We start from the raw sequence: 21810 nt of genomic DNA, 5'->3' as shown, positions 1-21810 counted from the left end.
TCTTCTAGAGGGGCAACAGCAGATAAAAAAAAGAATATGATACAAATACATTTAAAATTACATTCAGTTTTTCACACATACAAATCAACAGTAAGGAAGAGACTCAAAATAGCACTGAACAGCATGCAAGAAAATGCAAAAGTATTAAACAGATGAGGGATATTTGAATTCCACATGACTGGAAGGTATTTCAGTGGAAAGTTATTGATTTATTATTTCAATTTATATAGCTGCCATGTAAAATACATGAAACTGGGAAGCTAGTAACAATTAAAAGCTGTACAAAAATAACAAAAAACCACAAAAAATAACAAAAATAAAATCAACAAACCATATTTTTTAAAAAAACATCTGTATACAAATATATCAGCACCACCACACATGTGCTGTAGAGCATTCTGATTTGGTTTAAGAACATGTCTACATATGAAATGGCTGGGCTCTAAAAAAATCAATCAAAGTGAAACAACTGCCATCAGTTTCAAATATTTTACCTTCTAAAGAATTAATTAGTTAATCAACTTCAGCGTAAAGGAGAGATGCCTGTTTCAGTATTAAATATGGTATTAGATTAGAAACACAAGTTAAAATAGGCAAGAAAATGATAAGTGAGCACCTATCCACCCTAGATGAGTTCAAATCACCAGGACCAGATGGATTACACCCCAAGGTTCTGAAGGAACTGGCAGATTTTATCTCAGAAGCACTGAACTAAATCTTTCGAAGATCCCGGAGCACCGGGGAACCACCAGAGGACTGGAAAAGAGCTGATGTAGTTCCCATCTTTAAAAAAAGAGGGGGGGGGAAATGGATCCAGGAAACTACAGACCTATCAGCCTAACCTCAATACCTGGAAAGATTCTGGAAAAGATAATCAAGCAATGAATCAGTGAACACCTAGAGGCAAACAAAGTTATGACCAAAAGGCAACATGGATTTGTCAAAAACAGATCAGGCCAGACAAATCGTATTCTTTGACAAGGTGACGAAATTAGTGAACCAGAAGAATGCTATGGATTTCATTTACTTGGATTTCAGTAAGGCATTTGATAAAGTAGACCACAATCTACTACAAGATAAGATAGAAAAATGTGGGTTAGACAGAATCATCACACTTGGAATACTGCATCCAGTTTTGGTCACCACGATGTAAAAAATATGTTGAGACTCTAGAAAGAGTACAGAGAAGAGCAACAAAAATGATCAGGGGACTGGAGGCTAAAACATAAAGAACGGTTGCTGGAATTGGGTACGTCTAGTCCAGGGGTAGGCAACCTCGGCTCTTTTATGACTCATGGACTTCAACTCCCAGAATTCCTGAGTCAGCTATGCTACTCAGAAATTCTGGGAGTTGAAGTCCATGAGTCATAAAAGAGCCGAGGTTGTCTACCCCTGGACTAGTCTAATGAAGAGAAGGACGAGGGGTGACATGATAGCAGTGTTCCAATATCTCAGGGGCTGTGACATAAAGAGGGAGTCAAACTATTCTCCAAAGCACCTTAGGGCAGCACAAGAAGAAAGGAACAACCTGCCTCCAGAAGTGGTGAATGCTCCAACACTGGAAGTTTTTAAGAAGAGACTGGACAGCCATTTGTCTGAAACGGTATAGGGTTTCCTGCCTGAGCAGGGGGTTGGACTAGATGACCTCCAAGGTCCCTTCCAACTACTTTTTCTTCTTCTTCATCATCATCATCATTATGTTGCACAGTGAGTTTTGTTCCCTGCATTTTGGTTTTCCCCCCCCTTCTCTTTGCCAATTAATGTACAACATATCCCATGATCAAGAAGATGTTGTAACATCTGGATTTTTCACAGCGTCTGTATTACCATTGCTACCTATTGGGAAAGCAAATTAGGCCATCTTTAATTCTGTTTATTTCCCAAGTGCCTTCTGCTTTGGGAAATATGAAGGCAACAAGGTTCCTTATTTCCAAACACTAAAAAAAAAATCTTCTATTCTTTCCCCATTCATCAGGACTGGATCCTCTACTGTCCCCAATCATCAGGAATGGATCCTGTACTGAATCTAGGACAGCTGTGCTAATCTTAGTATTATTATTCTCGTACCAATGAACCATCAGGACCATTTTGTGTGATAGTGATTAAGGTGATGCAGGGGGGAAAAGAGCTTTTTCTCTACATGCCACTTGTTTAAATAGTTGCTACTTTTTCAAAGAGAACAGAATGTTTCACATGCCTCTCATTATTAAATGTTTCTTCTCATTATTAAACTGATGTACATTCAAAATGCTAATAACTCAGTTTCTGGCTTTTTAAACATTTTCTTTTGAACTTTTTAAATTTACCTGACATAATCATTTAGAATTATGTATTTGAAGGACTGTAGTGCCTATATACAAAGAGTGCCACATTCTGTCAGCAAGAAGGAACATGCAAGTTACAATGTCTGCTCACCCTACTCAAAATAAGCCATTGAGGCAGAGATTCTTGTGTTCAGACTCTTCACACAGTGAAGAGAAATCAGAAGTGCACTTATGTTTGGAACAGGTTGCTCAAAAATCGAAAAGATCAGAAGTTCCTAGTTACTACCATTATTCTTCAGCTTAAGAACCAGGGACATTCTGGCTTCCAGACAGTAAACTCTTCACATAATAGATTTTGTGTTTACTTGTATTCTAGATAGTATATGCACCAAGGGAAATTGCTAAACAACAGCTGGCATTTCAAGCTGTAATCAGACTCCTAAATTACTTGTTATACACCAACTTGTCCTCAAAGGCTGATGTGCTACACACTTTGCATTTAAATGACATCACAGCAAAATTTGATCCATAGCATTTCTTTCCTTAATGCTTACAATTACATGCATGCACTTAGGGCTCTGCCTGATTTGACCCTTGATGTGGCTGAATACAAGTTTTGCACACACAAAAAAGAAAAAAGAAAAAAGAAGAAAGAAAGAAAGAAAGAAAGAAAGAAAGAAAGAAAGAAAGAAAGAAAGAAAGAAAGAAAATAAAAGGAAATATTCAAACTTGGCTACTTATCTACTTAACACAAAGACACAGATTTAAACTAGAAGTATAAAACAGTTTTTTTTCCTTAATCAAACACAGCTCCACAAAAGAGAAATAACATGTATTTACAGTTTTAGACAAATCAATCACATTCTACTTAAAGACTGTGTTTATACTTATTTTCTTTGTACTAAAGCACACAAAAATTATTATATATAATATGGACATCAACTCTTTTATCATTATTTGTTGTGTTTCCTTTTTACATTAATTTAATAATTTTATGCATCAGGAATGTAGTAGAAGACACATTTACCTTTTTTGTAAATTGTCCGAAACTTCTGTATTAACCCAAGAATTGCTTTAAGCATTTATTCAACATGCACTTAGTTGCACTATAATATTCCCCAACACTCTTCACGTCTTATGTAAGCAAAAAAATAAAAAATAACCAGAGATTTTGTGCCTGAAGTTTTACTTTTTCATACACCACTTTGAATTCCAAAACAAAGTAGTTTCCAGTCAAGGTTTTTTTCTGGCAACTATGTGCAAAGAGAACATATCAATTGCAGCCCTTAACTCATCACATCCTCATGCTATTTGTACAATGCCAAATGTTTTCCCAATTTTGTTGCCTGATTGCCCGTACTTCATAAGTCACAGGTCAGAGTTGAAGAAAAAAAAAACATTCCAGTAAGGAAAATCCTGTAATCATATCTCTGCGTTTTATTCCATTCCAGATAATAGGTATTCTTGTGACTATGTTATTTTTTTTTCTTTTTTAAGACTGGATGCTTATGCAAAATGGATAGATAGTTTAAAATGTTGAGAGGGAATTGCTCTGCAGTTCTGGAAGCAATTTAACCAATAGATGCTTCTGTGCTGGATCTCTGAAACTGTGGTCCCACCTTACATAAGCCAACAGCTTGCCAATTAAAATGTGTCAAAGTACATACAATAACTGCACGACATTGAACAAAATTAGAGAATTATTTTAGAATCTGGAAAAATGTGAAATGTATGCATAATTTCGGTATACATCATTGCTTTTCTACAAGGTACGCATCATTGTCTTGCCTAATGGCATGAACCAAGGGTCGTGATTTAGGCTTTTCCCCCTGACCTCCATATGCCTGCGACAGTGCCCCATAAAAGCAAACAAAGTTTTCAAAATAGAAGCTCTCATTGGGCACTGCCAACATTTTGTTTAGTTTGGTCTTAGGTAAGACTCAATAGCAGTCAGGTATTTGTGATGCAGAAGAATAGTTTACAGTCAGTTTAGAAGAAATAACATAGGCCCACCTATTCAAAAACATTTCAGTTATCTGCTGCTATAGCTATAGCTAGGCAAAGGAATCAAAGCTCCACAATATTTTTTTTCTAATTCTGGTTCTTCTCTACCAAGTAAAGTAAAGGAAGAATTCCACTGTAATATAAACTAAGAATGTGACACTGGTGGGATGATGGTCCTGTCTTCAAAACAATTGCCTGCTTTCTGACATCCTTTGAAGGGATGCAGTGATCAGGAAAAAAAACCCTCCTCGCTGTTGCACCTACTTTCCTGATTCCCTTTTCTGTCCCCTGCTTCCCCTATCTAACTGAGAAAATCATACATCTAAAGGAAAAAAGTCAGTTACAATGACATCTACTTTAGGAAAGCTAATTTATGAAAAATATTTGAAGCCATAATGCTAGATCCAGAGATCCCTGTGTGCAGAAACCAATTCTTGGCAAGATTAGGACAATGGTATTCTCCCATTTGTCATAGATTGGACTCTTGTTGATTAGAGGGGTGGACAGAGACACGGATTGAAAGGAGAACAGGTAATTCTGAGTCCTTATGTAGCACCTGCTGTCTAAAGAAATTGCACTTTTTCTGGGTTTGTGCTGTTACTTCCACTTGCCATAAGAAAGACGTGTTTGGTTTAAAAGGTGTTATGTGCAATAATAAAATAATATCAAGGAATTTAATTTATGTTAGATCAGAAGACTGATAATTTCCTGCAGTATCTTTCTGAAATTCTATCAGACTATCTCAGTCCCCATTATTCTCTGGAATATAATCTTTGCAGTATCACACAATTCAGCCTTCAGATTGATTGGATTTCAATTTATATAATCTTCCAGTCAGTTTAATTAATTATCATGCCACTATAGAGAGTAAGGCATAGGGCCCTGATGGAAATATGCCCCAACCATTATTCAGATAAAAAGGGCGGAATTTTTTTTAAGTCCAAAGCAATGAGACCCCATCAGAAGTGCTAATTCACTGGAATATAAGAGGGAGGAGGGGGAGGAGAAGGTATACCATAATCAGAATTTCAAGGTTCTGATATTATAGCCAATCTTAATAAAAGCAGTTTTAGCCTTCCTGTGGAATTGATTTCTTGGTCTGTAGGGGTGACATGTTGGCTGACCTGTCATTTGACATGGTGGCTGGGAGACTGTGGGAGATAAAATCAAACATATTTAGAAGATACTACGTTAGGGAAAAGATAAATTTAAAGCTTTCTATGGAAGATGTTAAAAACCTTCTTCTCTAAGGCTCTCAACTGAATTTCATACAATCTACATCAGGGGTTCCCAATCAGGGGTGCCTGCACCCCCTGGCAGTGCGAGACAATATTCCAGGGGGTGAGAAACCTTGGGTTTTCAAAATTATTGTGCATATGCATAATTTGTTGCCGTTATTTTGAACTTTTGTAAGGGGTGCGAGAATATATCAGAAGCATTCAAGGGTGCGGGGTATAGAAAAGGTTGGGAACCTCTGACCTACATGAATGAGAGCAGGACACCCCTATTATATCTTGCAATGTTGCAAACTTCACCACCTGTCTACAATTGAACACCATTTTCCAGAGGGATCACCTAGTACTGGCTTTGACTCCACCAACCATACAGCCCCACGAAATCTTTGAGGACCGGACACTTGGTAGTACAAAAGATTTTGTAACTCCCATCATCTCTTACCATGAACCAGATTGCGTGGGATTGCTTGGACTTTCAGTTCAGCAACACTTAAGAGGATCATCTGATCTACAAAAGGAAAATTTTAGAGTTTGAAATGGCGAGGTAGAAAATAGTGTTTGCAGTGTAACTGCATTAGTAGAATCTTTTGGGAGCCATTGATTCAGATCTAAGTACTGTTAGTTCAGGAAAGTAATATAAAGTAGTACCATTAGTGTAGAAAGCCAACAAAATAAATATTTACATATAGTTTACTCTTATTGGAATGATTGTAACATTGTGCCTAGCACTGTTTTAAACAGCTGGAGAAAAGTCATATACCAACCAAGAATATTGCACTTATAAAAGTTACAGCATGACTGTTGTATAAGAGGGAGAGAGAAATTTAAATTGTGCTGCCTGGAACACGATGTTCTTTTGCATGTTGTGGTTATTGTACCCTCTTTAAAATGTCTTGTCAGGTGGAAAAGAAATAAGATATAATCGGATGCTCTGAAACTGTAGAGCAGATTTAACATCTCTTTATTGTGTGAAAATCTATGGGAGGTGGGTATCTTTATAATTATGTTCTTTTAATAATAATTTAAATTATATTACAACTGTCACAGATTACTAAGAAAATCCTGTTCTCTCCTGGACTCCAATTACATTGTCTCTTATTTCTTTGACAAAAAAATCATGCTTAAAAGGATCACATTCTATAAATTGTCTTTGTTGCCAAGGAAAGAATAACAGACAAAAGACAAGAAGTCAATAATGGAAGGATTACTTTGCTGCAAAAAGGATGGATGCTTATCTCCTGCTTATACAAAACCCCACTGTCTATGATATATCTTGTGCAATGAAAAAAAATTAGGAGTAAAAGTTTGTTGGTGTGGGAAGTCACAAAGAAGTCAGGGAAGCAACAATTTGTACAAATTCATTTTTAAGAAACTCTGTGTATTTTCTATCGTTGGATCTGAGCCGTTCCTCATGGAAGAAATATGAATATACTGTCCTTTTAGCAATGAAACACATACTACCCCTTCACTGAACATAAAATAGTGGTCATCTCTTTTTTAAAATTATAATGCCATATTTTTTCCACAATATCCTAAAGCAGGGATATGCAAACATTTAGTCCTTGGCCTAACTTCATACCTCCTTCAGACTAATTTTAAGGCATGTTGCAAATAAACAGTTAAGACTTCTGGCCATATCAGTCTTTTTCCCAGGCAGCCCATAGCTGAGAGGGAAACAAAAAATGGAACTATAATATAAAGAAGAGAAGCACACAGAGTAAGCAAAAGAATGGATCCTTCCAGCACTCATTCTCAACAACTTGCATTTCATCCACCATGGATAGAACCACGTGGGATAATACACAGGGAGCTGTTGTGGGAAGGGGGAAACTGCTAGATTTACATAAAGAACTACACAGAATGTCAAGATCAGTCATATGCCCTCTCCCATGTGTTTAGACAGATTTAGGAATTTGGGTGTAGAAAATTTCTTTGATCTTTTACAAGGAATCGCTCATGACCAGGCTTTACACAATCTTTCATCAAACACATGCACTATTATTTTCCATTAAATATATCCTTAGGGATACTGCTTCATCTACACCCAGCCCTCCAGAAAGAGAAAATAATATATCACAATGACACTTAAAACTTTGTATCTGAGACAATGACACAGAAAGAGGTCTCCTGAAATGGTATTATTCAAATTATATACAAGCCCCTTTTTCATAAAATGTAAGATTGGAAGGAAAGCCAGTTTGATGCAGTTTTTAAAGCATCAGGCTAGAAGTGGGAGGCCGATCAATTCTAGTCCCACCTTGGGTATGAAGCCAAATGGGTAACCATGGTGCAGCCAGAGTAGCACAGTGGTTAGAATGCACTATTGCAGGCTAACTCTGCCCACAATCTGGAGTTTGATCCTGACCGACTCAAGGTTGACTCAGGCTTCCATCCTTTCGAAGTGGGCAAAATGAAGACCCAGATTGTTGGGGACAATAAGCTGACTCTATAAACCGCTTAGAGAGGGTGGTTAAGCACTATGAAGCAGTATATAAGTCTAAGTGCTATTGCTAACCTTGGGCCATTCACTTTGTCTCATTCCTAGGAAGGAAACAATGGCAAACCACTTCTGAAATACTTTGCGGAAAACTGCAGGAACTTATCCAGGCAGTCTCTGAGAACTGGACATGATTCAATAGAAGAAGAAAAAAAGATTGGAAGGCAAATATTAACTTTCAAGAAATTTCTATAGTGTGTTTATGAATATATAGTGCATAGCAGACATGTACAATGCTTTGGCCTTTTTACTGACATGCTAGAAGCCACATATCAACTAGTGAATCGGCCAAAGTAATCCAAGTCAAGACTAGAATACATAGTCTCTAGCTCTCCACCTTTAACACAAATTGGCTCTGATGATGTATACTAGGCCAACTTAAAGGGAAGAAATAGTAAAACAAGAAGAGGGGAAGTAGGAAAACTGATTATATTTAAAAGATGAAGTCCTGATCAACTATATATTTTTATATTTATATTTTCAAAAATGCTGGTTGAGTCATTGTTTGTCCATTTTTCAGTTAAAAAGTTTTTGGAGCAATCTTGACCATCGCCCCAAACCACTGCTGAATGAACTGAAGTTAGCTCAATAACTGTTTTCTCCTTCCACGTTCCCTGATAAGACTCTGATGATGCAGGTATTCCTGACTTCAGGATCATGTCAGCTGATTTTGTTGTTGTTCTACGGTTTTTTATAAAGTCGTGCTTAAATAAAGAGACTGTTTGGGAACTTGAATAATTTTTGGCTTGTTCTAAGGAGAACGTTGTCTAACTCCGATCTTGAAAAATTCCTTGCAGCCAAACATCACTACTTATAACTTCTGATTTAACAGTGCCTTTAAGGTAACCCCCCCACCCCCTTTCATTTACTCCCACAGCTCTGTATGCATTCTTTCTTATTTCAAAGGAATGCTTGCAATTTTGTGGTATTTTGCAAACCTTAATTAATGATCTGCAAGATGTGTTGAAAACTAATGCCTAAGGTGTGACATAAATATTTGGTGGTAGTTTTCCAGAAGTCTGGAAAAATATCCTCTCAAAAGAAACACTTAAGAATTGAGTCACTGGAGTCTGACCGGGAATTGCTGTTAGAAATAATTCTTCTAACACTTAATGAATGTCTGTCTACTGGAGAAAGCCCAATGTCTTCTGTGTACAAAGCAGGATGTTGGAGCTTCCTTTCCTCTTGGAAAGATCTTCTGCTAAGTAGATGTTGTTTGCCATAATCAGCCTGGTTTGGTGACTAAGAAATCATTTCCACTTGTTGATTAACAGGCTCTTTTTTGCCATTGGACATCTCTAAGTTACTGTTTATAAGCAATGAGTTTTGTTCAGTAAAGAGAATGCTTGATGCTGCTCTTATAAATGCTCACAGATGCTGACGTAGTTTAAGTATAGCTTTAAGCTGAATTATTAAGGTTTGTACTATTTGCATTTCCTGATTTTATTATCCACTTTTCGGTTTGTTCTAAGCTTCTCTCTGTGTGTAAGCATATACTTGCTATCAGAAGATAACAACTGATGAACAAAATCTAGTCCCATATAGAAATCATGATATTATCAGTTTATAAAGCAATGCCACAATCCCATTAAAGCCTACCCTATTTAAAATCACTCGCTAGTAACATTAAATTGAGCCAAAAGCCTTGGTAAAAGAGATCATCCAGTCATGTCAAAGGGATAATCTACTACTACTAGTGTAATGTAGTGGGTCCGACGCAAGGAAGAGACGCCAGCCAGAGTACGTGTTCAGCTCTTTATTGTGGGGGGGGGGTTCGTACTGGAGAACAAGGGCTACCTGGCCTCCTTATATACCTGGACAGGTAGGCGGCTAGCCAATGGGGTTGGTGCTAGGTTTCCCGCTGAAACTAAGTTTCCCGCCAAAACCGTCCAGGCCAACGCCCCCTAGTGGCCGCTGCTATGCAGATGCCTGCACCTGGATACATAACACCCCTCCCCCCTTAGAGAAGAACCTCCCTTATAACTATAACACACATAACTATATACAATGCGTACATATTACGAAACAACGAGTTGAGATCAATTGCACACATAGTCTGCTAGGTATGCAGGTGTCCTGTGGGGTCTGGTGGACCGTCTGGGTGTGGCTTCTCCCTGGCCCGGCACATCTGGCTTGCGGTGCTCCTGCGCTTGGTTAGGTCTGGCTGCCGGGTTCTTGCCACCGATGATGCCCCGCTGCTGCTGCAGGGCTGGCTGCAGAAGGCCATCTTCCACTAGTTCAGTGTCTGTGTGGTTTCCGGTTGGTCTGGCCTCTTCTGGTGTGTGATAGTCGGGTTGGGTGTGTGTGGTGCACTCAGGGACCCTTCCTCTGAGCTGGTCAATATGTCGCCTGATGTGTTGATCCCCCTCCACCCCTACGATGTAGGATAGAGGCCCTGTTTTGTCAACCACTCTCCCCGGAATCCATGTGTGACCTGCCCTGTAGTTCCTTACCCAAACCGGGTCCCCCACGTTGAGCACCCTGTGTGTAGGTGGCTTTTCTGTATTTGCCGCCACCCGGTCAGGGTGCAGCCGGTCAAGCTTGGTGATAAGGCGCCGTCCTCATTGTAGTTCTGCTGGGCTCTTTCCGGTGGAAACGCATGGTGTGGTGTGTTGTGCGAGCCAAAATTTTGCCAACCTGTGATGCCAGTCCCCGCTGATTATGCGCCGGAGTGCGTCCTTGGTCGTCCTTACCATCCATTCAGCTTGCCCGTTAGTCGATGGGTGGAAGGGCGCGGAGGTGATGTGTCTAATCCAGTTCGCCTTCAAGAACGCCTGGAAATCATTAGCGGTAAACTGAGGCCCGTTATCAGACACAATTACATCGGGGAGGCCGTGTGTGGCAAAGAGGGCTCTGAGCACCTGCATTGTCCTTGCTGAGGTCATGTTGGGGACAGGAGCTACCTCCAACCACTTAGAGCGGCTATCCACTACCACTAGGAACAGTTGACCCTGGAAGGGCCCCGCATAGTCAATGTGAATGCGGGACCAGGGTGTGTGTGTGGCCTCCCACCTGTGCACGGGTGCGTGTGGCATCTCTGGCCTGGATCTCTGGCATGTGTAACAGCCCTTGACCTGTTCCTCAATGTCCTTGTCCAACCCTGGCCACCAGAGGTAACTCCTGGCCAGTGCCTTCATCCTGACCACCCCCGGATGCCCCTCGTGCAGGGATTCCAACACTCTGCCCCTGAATGCTGTGGGGATGATGACCCTGCTACCCCAAAGGAGGCAACCCCTGTGTGTGGATATCTCATGTCGCCTGGTGAAGAATGCCTGGAATTTGGGTCCCAGGGACTTGTCCTACCAGCCTGTGCAAACCCACAAGTGTACCCTGCTCATGATGTTGTCTGAGGCTGTCTTGGCTGCAATGTCCTTGGCATGTACTGGGCATTCTGGTAGTTCCTGCATGGCTAGGATCTGTGTTGCTTCGTCGCCACTGTAATGTAGTGGGTCCGACGCAAGGAAGAGACGCCAGCCAGAGTACGTGTTCAGCTCTTTATTGTGTGTGGGGGTTCGTACTGGAGAACAAGGGCTACCTGGCCTCCTTATATACCTGGCCAGGTAGGCGGCTAGCCAATGGGGTTGGCCCTAGGTTTCCTGCCGAAACTAGGTTTCCTGCCAAAACCGTCCAGGCCAACGCCCCCTAGTGGCCGCTGCTATGGAGATGCCTGCACCCGGATACATAACAACTAGCTCATTCTTAAGTTAAAATGAAGCAAAAAGCCTATCAAAAGTATACACTTCCATATGTATTGGGATTGCAACATATTATGTTGTCATGGCAGTTATTAAGTCCTTAGTTGGTCCTCTCTGTCCACTCCATTGCTATGTAAGAGCTACTATTTGTCTTCAAGAGCCATTATATCTAGATACACATAACAACAGAGACTAGGTTTAGTGTAGTGGTTAAAGCATCAAGTTAGAAACCAGCAGATTGTGAGTTCCAGTCTCACCTGGGTCAAGAGCTAGGTGACCTTGGGCCAGTGCCTCTATCTCAGCCTAGGAAGGAGGTAAGAGCAAACCACTTATCAAATCTCAAGAAAATTGCAGGGTTTTGTTCAGACAAGTTGCCAGGAGTCAAAACTGACTTGAAAGCACACACATGGAGAACAGAGACTACAGACTGAGTAACACAAGAACCCTGTTCTGTTTTTCTAGCCCAAAACAACAAATAATGCTTCAAAACTGCCTCGCAGACTGTTAGTCTAGCTGGAGGTAGAAAATTTGACAATTCAATTTATATACATTAAATATCACTCGATCCCCCTGCTGATGCTAATGTTGCTCTGAATTAGAGCAATTTGTCCCCGTCTGCCTAGTCAGGTCTGAGTAATATACACAGTATATAGAGTTCAACAATGGAAGGATGCTTTTTTTTATTACAAATTGACCTGGTAGTCAAAAACAAACCAATCAAAGAGAGCAACCTGACATAACTGCCTGGAATTGGAAAGAGAAATAGCTTTTAACTCTCTGAAGCTCTTTCTATCCTGGTTCATTTTTATGATACACAATGTGGTATACGGAATATATCGGAGACTGGAAATCTAGCAGACAAAGGAAACCTCAATTGTTCCTGAAAGCATGACACACAGATCAAACTAACAGATCTACAGAAGTCAAATGGAAAGTATAAAGCAAAAAAAAAAGTTAGGACTAAGAAAATAAAGAACATAAAACTGCTATCTAAATATAAGTCAGTTGATGAATTATTCTGTTCTAATAAAGTAGGAAAACAGAGAAAATATTACAAGATAAGCCAACGTTTAACCTGCCAAAATTATTTGTTAAGGATATGAGTTTTGCTTCAAACTGCATTCTGATGGGAAATATTTGAAACATTTGAAATGTTTGAGCCCTGAAAACAATGTGAAATTACAGCAAGCCCCTTGCTACTTTTTTTGGAACTCGGGGTGCCAAGAATAGTCAGGGGGTGACAGATTTTGTTTAATGAAATCAGCTACCCAACTTACAGGGGGGAAAAAAAGATCCAAGGGATGATTTTAAAACATGCTCAAAATATTAAATCCTTGTAGGAAATAGTTGAAATAGAAGCAGAAAATCAGAATGCCTCTGCTCTTCTCAATAAAAGGTTTTTTTCTTTCATTTCTTTAAGTAAATACTTAGATGTTCAGCTAATCAACTGGACAAAATAATTTCAACTGTATCCTTTTCAATTAACCTTTTTTAAACTTGAACAGAAGTGAATCAGGTGGAAAGTGTATTTGCTGTGCAATTTATTTCCTTTCCTATGTGGTCATTCATCATCATCAACATCATGGAAGTTTTTAAGAAGAGACTGGCCAGCCATTTGTCTGAAATGGTATAGGGTTTCCTGCCTGAGCAGGGGGTTGGACTAGATGACCTCCAAGGTCCCTTCCAACTACTACTACTACTTCTTCATTATTATTATTATTATTATTATTATTATTATTATTATTATTATTATTATTATTATTATTATTTCATCATCATCATCATCATGGCCAATTTTTCAGTAGTTGGGCAGTTGATGCTCAGAATAAGCAACCATCTCAGTACTTAGCAAGTTCAGGCCTTGTATTTGGTATGCTTTTTAATTGCATCAAAAACACTGCTGTCTTCTATTCTTGCATAAAGAAGTAAAATATCCTAACAAAACAGCAAAAGAACCACTAAAAGCAGGGCTTTTTTTTGTCATAGAACGCTCAGAACGGAGTTCCGGCACCTTTTTTGGATGGAACCTTGTAGTGTAGGCAAGATGGGTTGTATGACATGTGTGAGTTCAGGCACCTTTTTCTTTTACAAAAAAAGCACTGACTAAAAGTAAAGGAAAATATAGTATTTACCCTCAGCTTCACAACTAGCAAACAAAACCCTTCTGAAACCTCATCAACGGAACCAAAGACTGAGCAAAAGCTCAGCAACAGTTGCATCACGTCCCCATGTACAGGTCAGAAAAGGGTACACAAAGGGTACACAAATCAACACAGAAGCCATCACATTTTTAAATGCATCCTTTAAAGTGAGTGTCGACAAGCTATAAGAGAAAAGATAGAGGGCACAACCCCTAAGTTTAACAAACCAACCAAATGCAGAGTGTTTAATTTTAAAAACAACAGCACAACCTAAAAACTATACAAAGCAAAAAAGCATGAAATCAGAGGATTTCTCCAAAGTTTCAAACTACAGCTCCAACTGACAAACTTCAAATGGAGTCTGAATATTCAACATTGAACTAATACACTTTACAGTCACAGCTCTACAGCATTAGCAGGAATTGTGTATAAAGCACCACAGTTTGTGCATACACAGGCATCTTTTATCCTCTCACTTCTTTTGCAGGCAAAATGAAACATAGTGCACTATGCACACAACCTACTTAACCCATCCATATTAGTGGCAAATATGAATGCCAATTTCATAGAGGATTTTGATTAATTATATCATCAGAGTCATGGCTGAATACCTTTTGTATCAAGGAAAAATTTAGCCTTGCTAAAAGTGTTCTATATCTTTTTTTCTATCTATTTCTTCCTCAAGATTTCATGTATTGGCTAGCTATCATTCCTTTGTACCAGTTACCAGATGGTTCAGATTTATACTACTTTCTATTACACCCTTGTAAAAACAATAAACAAAAATCAAGCATTATTTCAGTTGCACCATCTAAAGCAGGCATGTCAAACTTGCGACGTCATGTGACGTCGCGCGACATATCGGAACTTTTTCCCATTGCTGAAAATGGGATGAGCGCGGCTTCTCCGTGACGCTCCGGCCCGTGGGCCGGCAGTTTGACACCCCTGATCTAAAGGCTACATGCATTTACAGTGGTACCTTGGTACTCAACTGCTTTGAAACTCATCAAATTTGGTACTCAACACATTTTGGCGTGAAAATTTTATCCCAGTACTCATCATTTATTTGGTACTCAATGCATAAGCTAGAACTTGTCAGTGTTGGCTGCCTTGTGACTCACTACATTATTCCTTATGGTTAAATTTTGATTTGGTACTCATAGCTAATTAACAACGACTACCAAGGTAGCACTGTATATGAAGAAGCAAATGCATAGTTGCAATGGCATCCTAAGACACTGACTGAAAAAAATTGTCTTGGTGAACTTCATTGTTTAAGAAGAGGAATGGAAATATCATCAAAATAGTCTTTCCCCTCAATAGACCAGAGGTCCCCAACCTTTTGGGCACCAGGAACCAGTTCCATGGAGAAAGTTTTTCCCATGGACTGGAGAGTACCTGGTTTTGTGTGCTGCCTGCATCCCAGGGCTTTGCTTGTTTATGCAGACCGGTTGCTGGCATGCTGCGGCCCGGTACCAGTCCACAGACTAGGGGTTGGGGACCCCTGCAACAGACCCTTCAGCAATTAATAAAAAAACATAAACCTATATATTTCTGTTACCACAAGCTTTTTTACAGCTATTCCCAAATTATAGATTTCAGCAGTAAGTGACATGGATGTTTCATGCAATACTGAAAGCCTAAATTAATTTCAGTAATTTTAAATACAAATTAATAAACAATGTTCTCAGATAACCTAATTCATATGTATCAAGCAATGCTAACACCCTTGTGCAGTATTTTATAATGATTCATCAATCACATTTGATACTTTACTCAAAGTGAGCAACTTCATATTGTATAGGTGGAAATAAAAACTGAAGTTTCAAAACAATACTTATATATTAGATTCTGTAGGTTGATTACTTGCAGATTTTTGCTATTTGGTTTTAATGACGCATGCTGATCACGAAGTTGTACATACTGTGTGCTTTCACACATGAGAGTACGTGACAGGCTATCTAAATATAGTGGATACACTTCCCATCAATGTTGTAGTAATTTGACCTTTCCCAAACCATGTAATTTTACCATAAGCAAAGCCAGATGAAAGAATATTTCTAGGGACACAGAGCCTACAGAAATATTAGTAAAAGACTTGTGAGGTCTGGGTAGTAAACGTGGTCAAGAAACATGAGGACAAAGTTAAGCAGTGGCTGTTCTGCCCACTTTGTTACCCAACTTTCAGCAAATAACTAGGAAGTCTTTATCCTGCTTCATTGGCCATACTGGTTAGGGTCTTCACTTAATGTTTTTTGGTTGTCAAGAGATAGAGTAGGCAGGACGATGATGCCAAGTGATGAGACCAAGATTTTCTGTGCATGATTCCCATGATTGGGTGATGCTTTAGCATTCTCTTCTCTTTGGGCTTAGGTTACTTTTTTTAAAATTGTTTCCTGGAACAAAAAAAGCCAGAAATTATGTCAACATATTAAAGAACTTTGGTCAGAGAATTCTCCAGAAATATACACAAAAAGATCTGAAAGTTGCTTGCATCCTTGGAATTGCAGGTTGTCCTTCCTTGCTGTAGAACATGCCTAAGAATGCTGCATCCTTACGTCAGAAAAAAAATATCCCTTGATCCTCCTTGTTCAGTCATTTGAAAAAATCTACAATTTTTTTGTGTTGCAATTTTAGGAAACATTCATGCAGTGAAGTTATTAAAAGATCTATGAGAAAAAAGGGAGCGACTATAATATATATCACTTCCTGATGGCATCTGAAAAGCGATGTGGAAAGTAGACATTTCTGCATTGTTACTATACATATACTGTATATAATGGTACTTTAAATGATTGTGCATGTCCCTATGTTGTAGATACATGTCTAGTCATTAAAGAGAAAATCAAGAGAGAATGAGAAAAAATGGCCAACAGTTATGAAAACAGGAAGGCTATAATAATACTGAGTCTAGGACAAATACACCAGATTTAAAGAAATCAATGAACAAACTTTATTTTCTGTGTTTAAAAACACTGAATGTCAGCTGTAACAACGAATACAATCTAAGATCAAATCAAAAATAATTTTACTTAGCTTTTTCCTTTTTTGCCCAGTTTTTGATTTTTTTTATATCCCAGGTTTTTCCCATTTTCATTTATGCATGATTTTTTTTAAAATAAATGAACTAATATCTATTGCTCTGTAGGCACTTTTCCTTGTATATGAATTATATGCAAGCAGTTTTCAACAGATTACATTTTGAACTGAATTGAGCTATGATTTTCATTTTAAATGTAATTTGTTTCCAGATTTGTATTATAGTTTGATAAACTGCAAATACAACATATAGAGATGTATTTTTGTTTACCTATAGATTCAAGAGGTAGTTGGTTTTTAGTTGGTTTGCATTAAATATAAGCTTAATGGATTCTGCCTTCCAGCTCCAATTAGTGGAATTCTACCTTATTAGTATCCAATCACCTATATTTTGAAATGTGAGTTCTCTTTTTTTAGGGTATGGCTGGACTAAGTTCTCAGATTCTCCAATCGTATTCTCTTCTGGTGAATTGAGAGATTTATTGGTCCTTGGATATCCTTCACCAAAGGATTATTAATAAGATTTTTTGTTTTAATTCAGCCATTCACCTTTGCATCACAGAAGATTATTTAAGATGTGCAATAAGAAATGGATAACAGCAGTTATGAGCACTGCACATTTAAAGGGCTACATCTGGAATCTGTCTACAACAGAGGAAAACGTCTCATACAGTAGACCAGGGGTGTCAAACTCAATTTCATTGAGGGTCGCATCAGCATTGCAGTTGCCCTCAGGGGGCCGGGTGGGTATGGCCAGGGTGGGCGTGGCCTACTGGGTGGGCATGGCTAGAGTGCGTATGGCCTACTGGGTGGGCATGGCCAGCTCTACATTGTTCGCATTAAGGGTGCCTATGGGGGCCTGGGCAGGAGTGGGACAGATCTGAGGGTCTCTGGCAGAAGGAGGGTCTCTGGGCCAGGGCCAAGGCAGTGGGGGCCGTTCCCTCACTGTTTCCAGGATGGCTTCATGGGCCACATGAAACCACTTCGCGGGCCGGATCCGGCCCCCAGGCCTTGTGTTTGACATGTCTGCAGTAGACATTCTAAGTAATTTTATAGAGGAGGTGGACAACATTTGAAATTTACTTGTTTTCACATATTTCCAAATATTCAAACTTTGCAGATAATGTAACATCGGAATGGCTGCAAATAGAGGAAGAACACCAGAATGTTTCAAGTGAAACACAGTTGAAGAAATAATTTCAACAATAGCAAGAATTAGATGACACATTTGAATCATTTTAGATAGTTGATTTGATCAGTATGTGGATTTTATTAATAGATCATGTAATAATACAATCAGTTATGCGTAATCAAGATATCTTTCCATGGATGTGTTTTTATATCCAGAAATGCAGCAAAATTCTGATCAGAAGAGGTATCTCATTAACCAGCTGACAGAGTAGCCATTCTGCTGTTAAAGGTAAAGGTAAAGGTTCCCCCGCACATGCGTGCTAGTCGTTTCCGACTCTAGGGGCTGGTGCTCATCTCCGTTTCAAAGCCAAAGAGCCAGCGCTTGTCCGAGGACGTCTCCGTGGTCATGTGACCGGCATGACTAGACGCCAAAGGCGCACGGAACACTGTTACCTTCCCACCGTAGTGGTCCCTATTTTTCTACTTGCATTTTTACATGCTTTCGAACTGCTAGATTGGCAGAAGCTGGGACGAGTAACAGGTGCTCACTCTGTTACGCGGCACTCGGGATTCGACCTGCCAAACTGCCAACCATCTGATCAACAAGCTCAGCGTCCTAACCCACTGAGCCACCACGTCCCTCATTCTGCTGTTAACGTACTCAAAATTGATCCCAGCCTAGATGGCACAACAGTGATAGCAATCAGCAGATTTCCCTTGTATTCATATGTATTCCAGGTATTGCATGTTGCTTTAGCTCCCACAAATTATTAGGACTACTACCAACTATATATTATTCCAAAGCAACTCTCATGAATTTTAACACAATTTTCATATGTAGAATTGTGCTTTTCTTAAGCAGCTAATTTAAATGTACAGGTAGTCCTCAACTTACGATAACAACTGAGTCCAAAATTTATGTTGTTAAGTGAGACATTTATTAAGTGAGTTTTGCCCCATTTTATGGCCTTTTTTGCCTCAGCTGATAAGTGAAACCACTGCAATTGATAAATTAGTAACCCAGTTGTTAAGTAAATCTGCCTTCCCCATTGACTTTGCTTGCAAAAGGTGATCACATGACCTTGGGACATAGCAACGGTCATAAATATGAACCAGTTGCCAAACATCTGAATTTTGATCACATGACTGTGGGGATGCTGCAATGGTTGTAATTATGAAAAACATCGTAATTTTGAAGGGTCACAACTTTGCTATTGTAATTTTGAACAAACTGTTGTAAGTCGAGGCCTATGCATATTATGGATTAAGGGTTCATAGTTCTGAATTTAGAACACGAATATACAGTATATTTGGATTTATACTACAGTTGTGTCAAGTTTGAAGATGATTAGCTTCAAAAAAAAGTCTTTGTAAAGGTTCCCCTTAAGTGAGGCTGCCCTGTTTCTTTGTGCTGCATTTATTCTGACTCTGACTGTTGTTTAATGATTTATCCCCTTGCTAAGACCCCTGTGCCTGGCCTGTATAAGCAGATACTATCACTGTTAACAGCCTTTGCCAGATAGCAGAACTCATGAAAGTACCTTTTATCATCCAGAAGTACCTTTATTTGCATACAGAGTAGATTACAGCAAACAAGATGTGGTAGATGATGAATGGACGGTATTCCAAGGTCAAAAGACAGTAATGGGACCTACTGTGTCCGCATGTTATGGTGGGAGGTGAAGCACGGAGGAGCAAGAAGCAGGAAGTACGTCCCAGAATGGGAGGGGTGAAAGTACGGAGTTAAGAAAGAGGAGGAAGTACGTCACAAAATGGGAGGGATTGGCTGACCACATTAGCATAATGTTGCAATTCCCCCAAACAACCACATGGTGGCAGCACGATATGCATTACATAGTTCTGCCGTGATAGCACAGCATTGCACTGATCCTCTTTTGTGGTAGTCCCAGTTGCTCAAATATGAATTGTCTTGTCTAGGAATATTGTTACAGGGAAGAGAACTGCACTGTCTCTTTGCCCTAAGTATCTCATGAAAGTGAAAGACTTGGGAGGTCCTGAGTTTAGTATAATTCAAATGATTTTTTTTAATATTGACATTTCCATATTTCCTTGAATACATTTTTCTTTGACTTCAATGTTTTTCTTCACTTTTTTATGACAGTGCGTTGCTGCATTGGCCTAATGCCACCAAACAAACAAACAAAAAATCTTGTGGCATTTTTCTGAGCTGTAAAAAAGAACGTTATAACTTTTAGGATGCAGATTGCACTGGAAAGGTGACTCAAAAGAGTAACAGAATTGTTGTTGTTGTTGTTGTTGTTGTTATTATTATTATTATTATTATTATTATTATTATTATTATTATTATTATTATTATTATTATTATTATTATTATTATTATTATTATTATTATTTGGAAGGAACCTTGGAGGTCTTCTAGTCCAACCCCCTGCTCAGGCAAGGAAACCCTATACCATTTCAGATAAAATGGTTGTCCAATCTCTTCTTAAAAACTTCCAGTGTTGGAGCATTTACAACTTCATTCCACTGATTAATTGTTCTAACTGTCAGGAAGTTTCTCCTTAGTTCTAGGTTGCTTCTCTCTTTGGTTAGTTTCCACCCATTGCTTCTTGTCCTGCCTTCAGGTGCTTTGGAGAATAGCTTGACTCCCTCTTCTTTGTGGCAGCCCCTGAAATATTGGAACACTGCTATCATGTCACCCCTCGCCCTTCTCCTCATTAAACTAGACCAGGGGTCGGCAACCTAAAAAAGAAAAAGAGCCACTGGGAACCGGTTCCATCACAAATTAAAAAAAGAGGGAGCCGCGTGCGTGTGTCCATGCACGCGCATGCGCAAAAAGGTTTTTTTTGCGCATGCGCGGACGCACGCGGCTGCCATTTTTTTAAAAATGAGATGGAACCGGTTCCCGGTTGCCCGACGGCGACGGCCCGTCTGCAAAGCTGCCGCTTTCGGCAGCTTTGCAGACGGGCCCGTGGCAGCTTCCTCAAAGAGCGGCGCCCCTGCCCATTCCGAGAGGTGCGCGCGCACCTCTCCGAACGACCGGAGGTGCGCGCGTACCTCCGTGCGAAGGGGCAGCGGCGCCGCTCTTTGAGGAAGCTGCCGAAAGCGGCAGCTTCCTCAAAGAGCGGCACCGCTGTCCGTTCGCGCCGAGGTACACGCGCACCTCCCCAAAGGTTTGGGGAGGTGCGCGCGCACCTCCGGTCGTTCGGAGAGGTGCGCGCGCACCTCTCGGAATGGGCAGGGGCGCCGCTCTTTGAGGAAGCTGCCGCGGCCCGTCTGCTAAGCTGCCGCTTTCGGCAGCTTCACAAGACGGGCCGCGGCAGCTTCCTGAAAGAGCGGCACCGCTGCCCATTCGCGCGGAGGTACGCGCGCACCTCCCCAAAGGTTTGGGGAGGTGCGCGCGCAACTCCGGTCGTTCGGAGAGGTGCGCGCGCACCTCTCGGAATGGGGAGGGGCGCCGCTCTTTCAGGAAGCTGCCGCGGCCCGTCTGCTAAGCTGCCGCTTTCGGCAGCTTCACAAGACGGGCCGCGGCAGCTTCCTGAAAGAGCGGCACCGCTGCCCATTCGCGCGGAGGTACGCGCGCACCTCCCCAAAGGTTTGGGGAGGTGCGCGCGCAACTCCGGTCGTTCGGAGAGGTGCACGCGCACCTCTCGGAATGGGCAGGGGCGCCGCTCTTTCAGGAAGCTGCCGCGGCCCGTCTGCTAAGCTGCCGCTTTCGGCAGCTTCACAAGACGGGCCGCAGCAGCTTCCTGAAAGAGCGGCGCCCCTGCCCATTCCGAGAGGTGCGCGCACACCTCCCCAAAGGTTTGGGGAGGTGCGCGC

At 40.5% G+C, this 21810-nt stretch overlaps 1 protein-coding gene across 2 annotated transcripts in view; it reads right to left on the bottom strand.

The window, feature by feature from the left end:
* PDE7B (phosphodiesterase 7B) overlaps positions 1-21810 on the bottom strand; it is a 155961-nt gene that overhangs the window by 52091 nt on the left and 82060 nt on the right. The window contains exon 3 of one of the 2 annotated variants that reach the window (XM_081327086.1): positions 5946-6011. The exons of the other annotated variant lie outside the window; for it this stretch is intronic. Coding sequence (XP_081183212.1) covers positions 5946-6011 — 66 coding nt within the window. The remainder of the gene's footprint in view (positions 1-5945; positions 6012-21810) is intronic. 2 annotated transcript variants of the gene reach the window in all.

Source organism: Vipera berus (genome assembly GCF_964194415.1).
Source record: "Vipera berus genome assembly, chromosome: 1".
NCBI classification, from domain to species: Eukaryota; Metazoa; Chordata; class Lepidosauria; order Squamata; family Viperidae; genus Vipera; species Vipera berus.
The sequence above is the reverse complement of the archived record's forward strand: the minus strand, read 5'-3'. Positions and strand labels throughout refer to the sequence as shown.